Genomic DNA, 15,160 nt, shown 5'->3' on the forward strand with positions numbered 1-15,160 from the left:
GACAGCTGATCCTTTTCTGATTTTTGAAATTGCAAACGATCCACTTTCCAGCGTATAGAAGGACTGAAGGATTTGTGTCCGTAGCGCTGCTTTCCTGTTACAAGCCGCGCACGTCTTACCTTCACACTTTGCCATGAAATAAAGGGGTTATCCCTCCATATTACATTATTGCATGGCCGTTTGTCTGGTGCAGGGGCGGCCAACCCCAGTCCTCAAGGGCCACTAACAGGTCAGGTTTTCAGGATATCTCTGCTTCGGCGCAGGTGGCTCAATCAGTGGCTCAGTCGAAGACTGGCCAGTGCTGAAGCAGGGATATCCTGAAAATCTGAACCCTTTGGGAGCCCGAGCCCCTGATTGAGCCACCTGTGCTGAAGCAGGGATAGCCTGAAAACCTGACTTGTTGGTGGCCCTTGAGGACTGGAGTTCCTCTGAGGACCTCTGATCGATGGCTTCTGAAACAGCCATAGATGGGGACTGTGAATTGTACTAGCCGTCTGTGTGCAGCTCCTCAACTGCACAATAACCCCCGACAGCCTTAGGCCAGGTCCCCCGCTGGCTACTGCAGCGGACGCCGCAGGGCCAAGAGCCGCCCTACAATGGGGCCGGGGCCGCTGCGAGGGGGGGGTCGCCACGCTGCGCCGACAGAAACTCCTGCTCTCAAGAAAATTGAGATCAGGAGTCGTGACGGAGCACTAGGCCACGCCCCTCAGCGGTTCAGCCAATGAGGGCAAACCTGCTGGGTGACGTCACGGTCGCGCCCCCGTCACTCCCCCGTCACACCGCCCCCCCTGCAGCCCTCTGCAGACTTGGGAACTCGGCTGCACGTGCCGACTGCCTCGCAGACGAGCGTGCAGCGCAGCGTGCAGCGCAGCGTGCAGCGGGGCCGCAGCCTTAGCATCATTTCCGTTTGTGTTGCATTTATTCTTTCACAGTAAAAGTATTTAGGAACAATAAAAGGAGAAATGCATCATGGGAGGAGCAACTTAGAAATGACTGATTTTTTTTTAAACATTGAAAATACATCATTTGCCCCTTTCTGTCGCCGTCTCTCTATTTGACACTATTGACAATATTATATTTTGACCGCTCGTTACCCTCGTGCATCAAGAACGTGACACGCAGATCATAGAAAATGCCCACCCCATTAATATGCAATATGTGTAAAAAGCACCATTTTTGCTTAGATGCCCGTTTCTATATTTTAGGTAGTTTTATTTTTATTTTTTGGAAGTGTATCAAATAATATTGTTCTACCTGCCTAATGACTGAAAGTGTCAATCTAACACTCTTACAGAAAAGAAAACATTTACTTATCCTCGGCATACGCACGTACACCTAAAAAAAAATGTTCACAGTTAAAAGGAATAAAAACTCGCGGTTACGTGATGCCGCTGGAAACCTGGCTCAGACGAGCAAATTCTTCTCATTATGGCAACGACCTGAGACGGAACATGTGATCTGGTTTAACACACGAGAGTGAGAGCTGCATTTACCATCGTTACAGTGGAATAAGACGAGTGGGATCATTCTTACCGCTATCTATAGCGGGTCTGTATCAAATGGTTGCTAACAAATAATACTCCTTCGGTATCATTTCACGCTTAACAAATAATACTCCTTCGGTATCATTTCACGCTTAACAAATAATACTCCTTCGGTATCATTTCACGCTTTACAATGCTCTAGATATCATTCCATGTCCAAATGCTAAACTGTTGCAGAGCATGAATTTAATATTACAAATGTAACAATATATTCGTTTTGCCAGTAACGCCTCAATACCTGGAGCAGGCAACAATGCATAACGCTAGTGTATGACCACCAAGTATGATCACTAAGCAGTGACAGACGTAATCACGTGGGTACTTTGCCTAAAGTAATTTTAAAACAAACATTTATATTTATTTAAATTCTCTTTTGGAAATAAAAGGAACATAGCCTAGTCCTTCAGAGTTCCTGACCCGTGGTTGTTTTTTTTAATTCTAAGAACTTTTATTTATTTATTTATTTTTATTAACTGCACGCTCCTTTTTAGATAGTAAAATCTTTCAACGCCGATCTGGTTAAATATGATCCTTGGGTCCGCGACATCAGAGACCTGCGGATCTATTTTATTAGCATGCGGGAACTTGGTATTATTTTGTACACAACATTGTGTTTTGGTCTTTATTGTACTGCGTTGTGGAATATGTTGGTGCCATATGAAGAAATGGTTAAAAACAAACGGAAATCAGTTTAGATCTTTTGAAACTGAAAGAGCCCCGGAGGAAACACCCAGGAGCAAAATTAAATATCACTACTTTCATTTTCTATGTTTGGTTAAAAAAAAAAAAGAAGAAGAAGAATAGGAGAAGACGGGCGCTTAAAGATGCTTTTCAATTACCATCCATTTCTCTCTTAAAAAGGAAGAAAAACAGAGGAGTGGAAAGCGGGTCAGGGCAGCCTGTGACAATGACAGTGTGATGGGTTGGGACCCCTGTGGCGTTTCCATCTGCTATCATTAAGGTGACTATTCAGACATGAAAAAATGCCTCTTGCTGTGCTGACAGGCAGGCGTCAGGAACTATGACAAGGCATTAAGACTAAGTCAGGGAAAGGATTGTCATATTCGGCAAACCAGCAATCCCTCCAACAGAACCCCAGCTATTTCACTGGAATTGTAAAGCGGATCCTTCGTCTGGAGGGGCGGTAACCCCTTCCTGACTGGAGCGCCATCTTTTGGGTGTCACTCCTCGCGTTCCTTGTCCGTCCTCCGTGCTGCCATCTCAGCTTTCTGTCACCCTTCCTCTACAACAGGGGCGGGCAACGCCAGTCCTCAAGGGCCACCAAACAGATCAGCTTTTCCGGCTATCCCTGCTTCAGCAGAGGAGGTGCAGTCTTGGACTGAGCCACAGATTGCGCCATCTGTGCTGAAGCAGGGATATCCTGAAAAGCTGACCTTTTTAAGCCCTTGAGGACTGCGGTTGCCCGCTCTTGCTCTATAACGTATTGCATGCTTGTACTGCAAAGTGCTGCCCGCATGGTTGGCACTGTGAAAAGGAAAGATCCAGCGCTCCACGGATTTGCAAAAGTATCAAATTTATTGCGCCATACACAACGACCGTTTCGACCTTAAGTCGACTTTTTCAAGTGAACCAGCAGCAGCGGTAGTACTGTTTTGTTTTTTGACTAATGGTGTGCAGCATATCACTGTTCATTTGACTCATGGTTGGCACAGCATACAAAAAGCCAATCGTACTACTAATAATATCATACATACAATGCTCCTACCTGTAGTCTCCCCCGTAAGAAACCCAGACTTTTTGCTCGTTCTGCAGGGACAGCGGATTCCGAATTTCTTGCCCTTTCTCGTCGAAAAGCCGGGCCGGTCGGCGGCCTGGGAGATCAGAGTCAGCGCAACGCTGGATAGTTTTAAGGAGCTGGCGAGGAGTAAAAAAAAATAAAAGTAAAAAAAAAAAAAAAGATAGGAAAACGCTCGGCTGTGCCAAATCCTCTTTACTCACGTTACCGACGAAGTCCAAACACATGGTAATTAAATTCATATACAATGTTAACGGGAGTGTGAAATGACTGCAATGTTTATCCCAGTGCAGAGTAACAAAATGAGGACAGGCTTTTAACCAGCAGGGGGTGCAACAGGATTATGATTGAGCTCTGACCCTTTGGCATGGCGGCTGAAAGCTAATTTGACAGTTGTACAGAACAAGCGTTACGCTGAGATACACTGTAACGGGCCCTTTGTAAAAGGTTGCCTCCTCGGTTTTTCCCCCTTTCCGCATTATGCATTTCATTTTGTTAGTGTGTTTGCTAATGGGTTTTTTTTTTTCAGGGGGGTTACGTTGCAAAACCAAGCAGAAATCAATGAGGAGGCCCTCACCTCACAAGATGCTGCGTGCGGGTATTTTCCCAGTTAAGGCAGCCACGTTGTGTACACATGACACAGAGGTTACCGACGTCATTGTGGCATCATGGTATATCGGCGTGCCGCTGCGTCACAATATAGTCTTGCAACGCTGATGCTCGCACAATATCGCTCACACGTATTGGTGTTTTCCGTACGCGGCCCTTGCTGATGCTCACATCTGTATAATATGTATGTATATCTTTATTCATATAGCGCTGTCCATGTACACAGCGCGTCGCAGCAGTAATACACGTGACGTGATAATATAACACATAATGGGAATAAGCGCTTCAGACATAAAAGTAACATTAGGAAAAGGAGTGCCTGCCCCGAAGAGCTTACAATCTATAGTCACTCTTTTATTACATATATGCCAGAGAGGCCGGCAACGTAATCCGCTGCCAGCCCGCTCTGGTTCTCATGGGGTTAAAAGCTGAACTATTCATGGAGAAGGGCCCGTTAAGAATGGTGCGTGCGTTTCACGTAAACACAAATCACTTCCTTTTCAAAGAGAACTGCTGCCATTTAGCAAGCTCACAGCACTCATTATTTGTTACGTGCCCATCCTCGCGATAGCAGGAACGGTTAGATTCCATGTTATCTTGGGTGAGGGAAGCAGAAAACAAACACACAGACTTGTGCACGACCGAATCTCCAGTTTATAGTTGCGTATTCAGCTGAGACAATGAACAAGAGCGAAGAGGATTTTCACCACAAATTTAACTTCATTTACAAAATATACTCTAACATAGCTACACCCGTGTTGTGCTAACCCCTAATATAACTATATATATATATATATATATATATATATATATATATATATATATAAACGTGCAAACACAAGGAATATCTTCTAAAGAACAAACACAGCGCCATTGGGATCCTGGGACCGTCACTTGAAAGTACCGCTCAAAGAGTGACTACGTTCAGTGACAAATAAACGGGAAGAATATGTTAGTAATGGGCGTACAAATGTATGTTTTTAAAGAGTATGCCAGCAGAGGTTGCTAAATGCAAACCAAATTATTAAGACCTACAATTCTTCTTCTGCATTCACATATGAAAAAAATAACAAATATCACAAGTTAAAAACGTCAACATATAAATGTCGAGTGTACAGTACACACATTGAGGGGTTTGGTTATTTATTTCTATTGCTTACTTGAGTGAGTGAAAAGAAGTAAATAATACATATCGATTTATTTCCCAGTGACGCAAAACTAAATTGTTGGCAATAATTTTAACAGTGTCAAAAATGTGTTCACATTCTTACTAATAACAGTATCAGACTTGTGTTCATAATGCATTAGATTTAAATAGTCCTTTAAGTCTCTTTTGCAGCAGCAAATATTTCAGTGCTTCAATAATAGCTGCAGGTGGCAGTTGTCTGAAATGAAATGACGGTCTTCGTGGACCATCACCAAAATCATAGAGAACCACCTTTATAATGTGAACACCACAGAGCAGCCTTACCTTTAACCCCCAACTAAAGAGAATAAGGCCAGAAAGACAATCACATGTGGGGGCGGGTGTCAAGGTTCCGCGACCGCTGGGAGAGTAGGGAAGAAGGTTGGACAATGGGAAGACTTGGTGAGCCAAGTCTCATCTGCCGTCCTTTGATGAATGTCTATCAGCTTTCCTGGAGCCGGCAAACTTCACAAAAATAAATATTTGGGTGCCTTGGAGAAAGGGTTCGCCCACCCAATGATGGGACGCACCAATCCTAGGCTTTGTTTCGGGTGCCCCTTCTAATTTTTGTAGATATGTATAACACTTACTGGTTGAGCCTCAACGATGCCATCTACGATGCCCCTAACCCAATCAACTGCTGGAAACCCACCCCACCAATTCTGTTACCGAGACAAGATGAGGGTCACCAAAAGCATGCACTTTCAGAAAGCCCTACCTCCGGCATGGTGGCCTCGGAAGGATGGCGAGAGATACTTTCCAGCTCTTTCTTGCTGATATAAACCAGGGAGCCACCAGTGTCCTTGCCATTTTCATAAACCTGTAAAAGCAGAGTCACACCATTATTATGCTGAAATATTGAATGTTCACGCAGTAAAACAAAACTGTGATTAAAGCAGCAAAACGTGAAAAATCCTATGTTTTTTTTTTTTAATAAATAATTTCTGTAGTATTAGATAATACGGTCTGCGTTATTTTTCATCAACTACAAATAATTTTTTTAATGGACTGATCCTCATGTGGTTGCTACAGAAACTATTTAGAAAATCATATCCACTTCATCTTTTGAAACAGGGTCTGATACACCATTTTGAGCTCTGCCCCATGGCAACAAAGTATCACAAACAGATCTGTTTCTGTGTTCCAAACAGCAAACTGTCTATTACGCTGAAAGCTTTAAAAATAATGTGTTACACTTAGTAATATAATGTTACATATCAGCAGCAGCATTTCACAGGCTGCAGCACAAAGTCAGAAGGCGGCCATTTCGTTAGGCACACAATCAGGATTTTGACAAATTTATAACAGGAGCACCAAACGACTGCCAGCTTAGGTACGAATGTAGAATTATACACTGTCACATGCTTTACATATACAAATAAGAGAAAAACAAAAAGGAGAGGGGAATATAGTATTGCTGCTGCAACTATTTATACATATACACACACAATATATATAGACATATAGACACACAAACACACATACATATACATATATATATATATATATATATATTATATATATATATATATATCTTGTATAGTCTTTAAACTGCTTACATGGAGTGTGAAAACAACATCTGCAGTAGGCTTACATAAAGAGCGCCTCCTCTGACAATGCGACATCTGGCTGCGAAACGCGTAAGCAGTTGTGCACGGGAGTTTGCATTGTATGTAAGTCTATTTATTTCTGTCCCTATGCCAGCTTTTCTATTTTTGTTTAGATGAAATAAAGTAAGATATTTTAAGAAGACTGTTTGGATGCCCGATAAAATCTTTCCTCTGCTGCTGCTTATATAGCAGAGAGCGGAGAGGGTGTAGAAGCTTGCGATCTCCGTTGTATCCGGGAGCAGTATCTTTGTTTGCTGCTGAAAATAACATCTATCTGCTTCATTCACTGAAAGGATTACATTGCAAGAATGATACAATGAATATGTGGCTTTGGTGTTTAACAAATCCTGGTGCAGGTGAAAAGGTTTATTACCAGTATGTGTCTGCAGATATGTCCCAGCAATGAAGTTAGTAAATGTTTAGCTACTTGTATTGATTAATCACCCACAGTAGATACAAATGTGGGGAATACATCATGCAGAAAGGTTGTAGAACAGACTAAAAAAAATAAAAGAATAATATATGTGTCGAGCATAATCCAAAAGGTTTTTCATTTTACTGATTGACATTACTCGTTGTCCAAGAGCCCTGAGCCAATATTATATTTTATCTGTTACAATGTAAGGACTTTAGCTGTATGGAAAAAATGGACAAGCTATATGACTCAATGCCAAGGTATCTACAGTACAGGCATACCCCGCATTAACGTACGCAATGGGACCGGAGCATGTATGTAAAGCGAAAATGTACTAAAAAAGTGAAGCACTACCTTTTTCCCACTTATCGATGCATGTACTGTACTGCAATCATCATATACGTGCATAACTGATGTAAATAACACATGTGTAACCGGCTCTATAGTCTCCCCGCTTGCGCAGAGCTACGGTACAGGTAGGGAGCCGGTATTGCTGTTCAGGACGTGCTGACAGGCGCATGCGTGAGCTGCCGTTTGCCTATTGGGCGATATGTCCTTACTCGAGAGTGTACTTAAAGTGAGTGTCCTTAAACCGGGGTATGCCTATATATAGGTCTTGTGGCTGTTTTTAAACAATGATCAAACAGGTGAAGGTCCAAAGACCACAGTATATAAGCCAATAAATACTTGAAAAATAAGCTTCAATATCTGTTATCTGCAGAAATAATGACGCTTTTTCTTACATTTGTACTAAAGTAAAAAATGTATTTAGTTTTTTCGTTAAAACTATCAAAACCCATTTCTGATTTTAACACACACACACACGTTATATAATTAATTTTATTAATAGAACATTCAATACGTAATGTTTAAATAATAATACAAATCCTAATAAAATGCAAAACATGTTTCAAACTGACTTTTTGTTATCTAGGGCCTTGTGTTTTGTTGCATTTTGCTATTTGATTCTTTCATAAGAACATTAAAAGAAACAAGACGTAAATAATGAGAAAAATAAACCTACTTCGTTCTTATATAAGAAGCAAAGAGAATGCTTTTGCTTTTTGGAAGCATTTAATGTTGGGAATAGATCTGGCTTTAATCCCTTTACTTTGGATTACACATTTGAAGGGAGGTTTGATGGCAGGAATGAGAAGTGTTAATACCAATAGCAGAGAAATCATATGCTATACACAGTAAAGAACACCTGAAACAAGGTGTGAGCTTATTCAAGCTTCACACTTTGCCAGATAGCTGTATACTGTTTTCTTAACATTATTTGCAATAATAACTATTTTGTTCTATCTTTGCACACAGCAGTCCTATGCAATCATACATTACAAACCATAACAATACTTTAAATCATGTAATATATTGTTGAGCAAATGCCTGTCTCGCACGGAAGGGGTTAACGCGACAAAATAAAAACATGTACACAGGCTGAACATCAAAAACAAATTATGTGTGTGTGTGTGTGTGTGTGTGTGTGTGTGTGTGTGTGTGTGTACAGTAATTGACCCCACTGGTCACATGGCAGGAGGCAAAGCTGAAACAAAATAATCTCCTTTTAGCTCAGCTAAGGATGTTCAGCACCAACCCCCTCATTCATCGCTGCTCCGAGGTTCATATCATTTGCAATAGGACATTAGGAAGCAATTCTACTAAGAATTCCTTTTCTGCGCAATGCTCTTATGTTTCCAAGTTAGAGAATGAGAAAACAAGGTCTATGGTTAAACTGCACACAAACTGCTGTGTACTCTGTTACTATATTACATCGTTACATAGTAATAATACATAGTTACATAGTAACATTACATCGTTACATATAGTTACATGGTAATATTACATCGTTACATGGTAATATTACATAGTTACATAGTAATAATACATAGTTATATATAGTTACATAGTAATATTACATAGTTACATGGTAATATTGCATCGTTACATATAGTTACATGGTAATATTACATCGTTGCATAGTAATAATACATAGTTACATAGTCACATATAGTTACATAGAAATATTACATAGTTATATGGTAATATTGCATCGTTACATAGAAATATTACATAGTTACATATAGTTACATGGTAATATTGCATCATTAGATAGTAATATTACATTGTTACATAGTAATATTACATTATTACATATAGTTACATAGTAATATTACATCGGTACATAGTAATATTACATTGTTACATATAGTTACATAGTAATATCACATTGTTGCATAGTAATATTACATAGTTACATATGGTTACATAGTAATATTACAATCGTTACATATAGTTACATAGTAATATTACATCGGTACATAGTAATATTACATTGTTACATATAGTTACATAGTAATATTACATTGTTGCATAGTAATATTACATCGTTACATATGGTTACATAGTAATATTACATTGTTGCATAGTAATATTACATCGTTACATATGGTTACATAGTAATATTACAATCGTTACATAGTTACAGTTACATAGTAATATTACATCATCACATAGTAATATTACATCGTTACATATAGTTACCTAGTAATATTACATTGTTACATATGGTTACATAGTTACATAATAATATTACATCGTTACATAGTAATATTACATTGTTACATATAGTTACACAGCAATATTACATCGTTACATAGTAATATTACATTGTTATATATAGTTACACAGTAATATTACATCGTTACATAGTAATATTACATTGTTATATATAGTTACACAGTAATATTACATCATTACATAGTAATATTACATCGTTACATATAGTTACATAGTAATATTACATCGTTACATAGTAATATTTCATCGTTACATATAGTTACATAGTAATATTACACCGGAACAGAGTAATATTACATTGTTACATATAGTTACATAGTAATATTACAATCGTTACATATAGTTACATAGTAATATTACACCGTTACACAGTAATAGTACATTGTTACATAGTAATATTACATCATTACATATAGTTACATAGTAATATTACTGTACATCATTACATAGTAATATTACATTGTTACATAGTAATATTATATTGTTACATAGTAATATTACAGCGTTACATATAGTTACATAGTAATATTACTGTACATCATTACATAGTAATATTACATTGTTACATAGTAATATTACAGCGGTACATATAGTTACATAGTAATGTTACATTGTTGCATGGCAATATTACATCGTTACATATGGTTACATAGTACTATTACAATCGTTACATATAGTTACATAGTTACATGGTAATATTACATTGTTACATAGTAATATTACATTGTTACATATAGTTACATAGTAATATTACATCGTTGCATATTAATATTACATCGTTACATATGGTTACATAGTAATATTACAATCGTTACATATAGTTACATAGTTACATAGTAATATTACATCATCACATAGTAATATTACATCGTTACATATAGTTACATAGTAATATTATATTGTTACATATGGTTACATAGTTACATAATAATATTACACCATTGCATAGTAATATTACATCGTTACATATAGTTACATAGTAATATTACATCGTTACATAGTAATATTACATAGTTACATAGTAATATTACATTGTTACATTAAGTTACATAGTAATATTACATCATTACATAGTAATATTACATTATTACATAGTAATATTACAACATTACATAGTAATATTACACCGTTATATAGTAATATTACATCATTACATAGTAATATTACACCGTTATATAGTAATATTAAATCGCTACATATAGTTACATAGTTACATAATAATATTACATTGTTACATAGTAATGTTACATAGGTACATATAGTTACATAGTAATATTACATTGTTACATAGTTACATGTTAATATTACATCGTTACATAGTAATATTACATCGGTACATAGTAATATTACATCGTTACATAGTAATATTACATTGTTACATAGTAATATTACATCGTTACATAGTAATATTACATAGTTACATAGTAATATTACATCGTTACATAGTAATATTACATCGTTAGATATAGTTACATAGTAATATTACATAGTTACATGTAGTGACATAGTAATATTACATCATTACATAGTAATATTACATAGTTACATGTAGTGACATAGTAATGTTACATCATTACATAGCAATATTACATAGTTACATATAGTTACATAGTAATATTACATTGTTACATAGTTGCGTAGTAATATTACATAGTTGCATAGTAATATTACATCGTTACATATAGTTACATAGTAATATTACATCGTTGCCTAGTAATATTACATCGTTACATATAGTTACATAGTAATATTACATCGTTACATAGTAATATTATATCGTTGCATAGTAATATTACATCGTTGCATAGTAATATTACATCGTTGCATAGTAATATTACATCGTTACATAGTAATATTACATCGTTACATAGTAGATGATCAACCTCAAGTTTAACCTATGCTAAATTTAGTGTTTTTGCAGAATAAAACTGATAAAACAATTATTTGTCTAGGTACGAACAATAATTAATAATCTGCTCGATAACGAATATATTGTTTTCTAAATGATTAATCGTTGACAGCACGTCTTGTTATTTAAGCCTCTAATCCAGGGGTGTCAAACTCAGTCCTCAAGTGCCACCAACAGGCCAGGTTTTATGGATATCCCTGCTTCAGCACAGGTGGTGCAGTCTTTGACTGAGCCCCTGATTGAGCCACCTGTGCTGACGCAGGGATATCCATAAAACCTGACCTGTTGATGGCCCTTGAGGACTGAGTTTGACACCACTGCTCTAAACGGTGTCTATTTTTCCTATCTGTGCTTGATTTGAACTATACGTGTGATTCTGGGACCCCCAGGCGTGCACCAGACATAGAAAACTGCCCTCAATACATTTGCAACATTTTAAGCGTTTTTGTTTTTAATACCAAATTAAATTCACCAAACCTCAAAGGGCAAATAATGTCGCCAAATGAATAAACTTACTGCAAAATATTGCCAGCCAGTGAGCAAATTCTGGTGTGTGTGTGTGTCCTGTGTATAGTCTCAGCCTTAAGCCAACATAGCGATTTTTACAGAATTTTGCCAATTAGCATATTAAGTGAAATTGCAACGCACGTTGATTTCATTTTTTTGCCAGATCGCTTGTGAACACGGAGTCAGGCGCAGCTTTTGTTACAACTCAAAAATGGTCTCATTGTGCACAGCTTGCAGCCTGACGGGAAAGTTTTGTGCAACCTATTCAATGCCAACAAAACGAACGACACAATAATGTTTCATCCACATCATCGGGATAAGGTGACATTAAATAAAAAAATATATCATCTGCCCTCCCGTGTTCAATTTTGCTGCAGTTCTTCTTCTGTATTTGCAAGTTACGGGCACATTCTGCAGCGCTGTGTAATCCTTGTGCTCGTACAATGTGACATCACAACGGGAATGTCATACAAACACTGCAAAACAGAAACCTCATTACCTGTAATATAACATATGCTGCCGGGGACATGTCATAACAGCGCGGGAAGAAACAGGTTATTAACTCAGTATTTTTCACCGAAATAAAAAATGCCTAAAAGGATTATTTTTGGTCACACTTCCAAACTGCTAATTGTGGGTACAGGGAAGAAAATCTTTGCATGAAGGATCTAAAGAACACACCAAAGAGATGTAAATATATAGATATGCTGTGTAGATATAGAGATAGATAGAGAGATCGTATACATTTAAAGATACACATACTTATACTGTTGTTGGAGAAAATACTAGCTGCTTCCCCAAAAATATTTCTAGTGGGACGTTAGAATCTGCAGGGGGGGTCAACTCCAATCCTCAAGCCCCCCTCCAACAGGTCAGGTTTTCAGGATATCCCAGCTTCTGCACAGGTGGCTCAATCACAGGCTCAGTCGAATACTGAGCCTCTGATTGAGCCACCTGTGCTGAAGCAGGGATTCCCTGAAAACCTGACCTGTTGGGTGGGTTTGAGCCCCCCTGCCCTTAAAGGGTCATGATTATCATTGCACGGCATCTCCATGCAGATCCTATAATATATATATATATTTTATATATATATATATATATATATATTTGTCATAAACTACTACTAATATATATATATATATATATATATATATATATATATATATATAATATATATATATATATTTGTCATAAACTACTACTAATATATATATATATATATATATATATTTGTCATAAACTACTACTAATATATATATATATATATATATATATTTGACATAAACTACTTGTATAAAAATAATCAGAGAAACATGTACATATGTGCATGAAATCCTTGTCACTGCAAGGCTAGCCAACATATTCCCTTTATTTGTGGGCTTTGTCTGTGAGCATTCATACAAATGCCTGTCTCTGGCTTAAACATAAGATATCTTCTCTATCTACATATTACTTTTCTCTAAACAAATGGCATTATCTGCTCACTGATAGATGCAGTACGGTGAGAGTTAATATTTTCCCTTTAGATTGCTATGTACTGTAGGTCATGGGGGTGCTCAACTCCAGTCCTCAAGCCCCCAACCCCCCTCCAACAGGTCAGGTTTTCAGGATATCCCAGCTTCAGCACAGGTGGCTCAACCAGTCCCTGCTTCAGAACAGGTCTTTGACTGAGCTTCTGATTGAGCCACCTATACTGACAGCAACTGATTAAGCCACCTGTACTGAAGCTGGGATATCCTGAAAACCTGGCCTGTTGGGGGCGGGGGGGGGGGGGGGCTTGAGGACTGGAGTTGAGCCCCCTGCTCTAGGCAACCTACTTTTTTTTTTTAAATAAATGCATGGTAAGGGGGAATTTGTGAAAGGTTCGCTGCAGATCAGTTCTGCTGCAAAATACTGCCCGATTTATAAATGACGCTGGCTACTGTTTTCAGGGGGATTTGGCACATACAAACGTGGAGTCATTCTTATCCCTATAACAAAAACATGTTTACTGTCACTTTGATAAATGGCACAAAAAAAAAAAAAGAATTTTTATTCTGCAATACTGACAATTACACAGCAATCTCAATGCACATGTCATTTAAAGTGACAAGTCCGCATGGTTAGGTTCTTAACTTCAGAGTTATTACAACTGTTGTGCTTCTGGGAATAAACACCCGCACAAGACAAATGTCCGATCTCCTGCACCTTTCTGCGCACACATTTGTTTTTCATGGGCTAATGCAGGGGAGGCCAACTCCAGTCCTCAAGAGCTACCAATGGGTCAGGTTTTCAGGATATCCCTGCTTTAGCACAGGTGGTATAGTCGAAGACAGCCACTTGTGCTGAAGCAGGGATATCCCAAAAACTTGACTTCTTGGTAAAATCTTGAGTTTTTTCATGTGTGTTCATTGGTATCGATGAGGGGTATTGGTATCGATGAGAGGTATTGGTATCGATGAGATATTGGCATCGATGAGATATTGGCAACAATCCATTTCTACAGATAATCCAAACATTTCATACAAACAAATGACAAAATGTGATCGCACCTTACGTTGCAAATATACACCGATTTTACAATAATCTGTCATTTTTTTTTTGTCAGTGACAAAGTGACTTTTAAAGTGCCTGTGAAATGTTTAGCCAAGGTGGCGTATGTACAGCTAAATTCACACAGTTCTTGCAATGATTTCTAATACAAAGATGGTGAATACCTGCATCTGCCGTGCTTGTCCCTAATGGTCTGTTCATGCTTATTATGTTTTTATTATAAAATATTGTTTTAGGTATTTAACAAAGAGGCTTAAACAAAAACAAAAAAAAGGAGTGATCCTGTCCCCAATTTAAAACAAAATCTGCATTTGTTAAACATTGGGGCAAAGCTCCTGGAACATACTTTAGGGTGATGTGTGCAATATCTATCGCAGAACATATTATTGTATTATTCTATATTGTTCTGTGCCCTGAACACAGATAGAGAGAGAATGGTTCTAAATAAACACATGTCCATTTAGAAAGCAGCAGAAATGCAAGTGTGCAACTAAAGAGTAATGGGGGGAAAA

At 37.7% G+C, this 15,160-nt stretch overlaps 1 protein-coding gene across 1 annotated transcript in view; it reads right to left on the reverse strand.

The window, feature by feature from the left end:
- Positions 1-15,160, reverse strand: part of DCDC1 (doublecortin domain containing 1) — a 262,271-nt gene that overhangs the window by 117,277 nt on the left and 129,834 nt on the right. Inside the window, 2 exon segments of the mRNA XM_075567322.1 lie at positions 3,271-3,419; positions 5,814-5,915. Coding sequence (XP_075423437.1) covers positions 3,271-3,419; positions 5,814-5,915 — 251 coding nt within the window.

Source organism: Ascaphus truei, chromosome 12 (genome assembly GCF_040206685.1).
Source record: "Ascaphus truei isolate aAscTru1 chromosome 12, aAscTru1.hap1, whole genome shotgun sequence".
In the NCBI taxonomy this organism is placed as follows: Eukaryota; Metazoa; Chordata; class Amphibia; order Anura; family Ascaphidae; genus Ascaphus; species Ascaphus truei.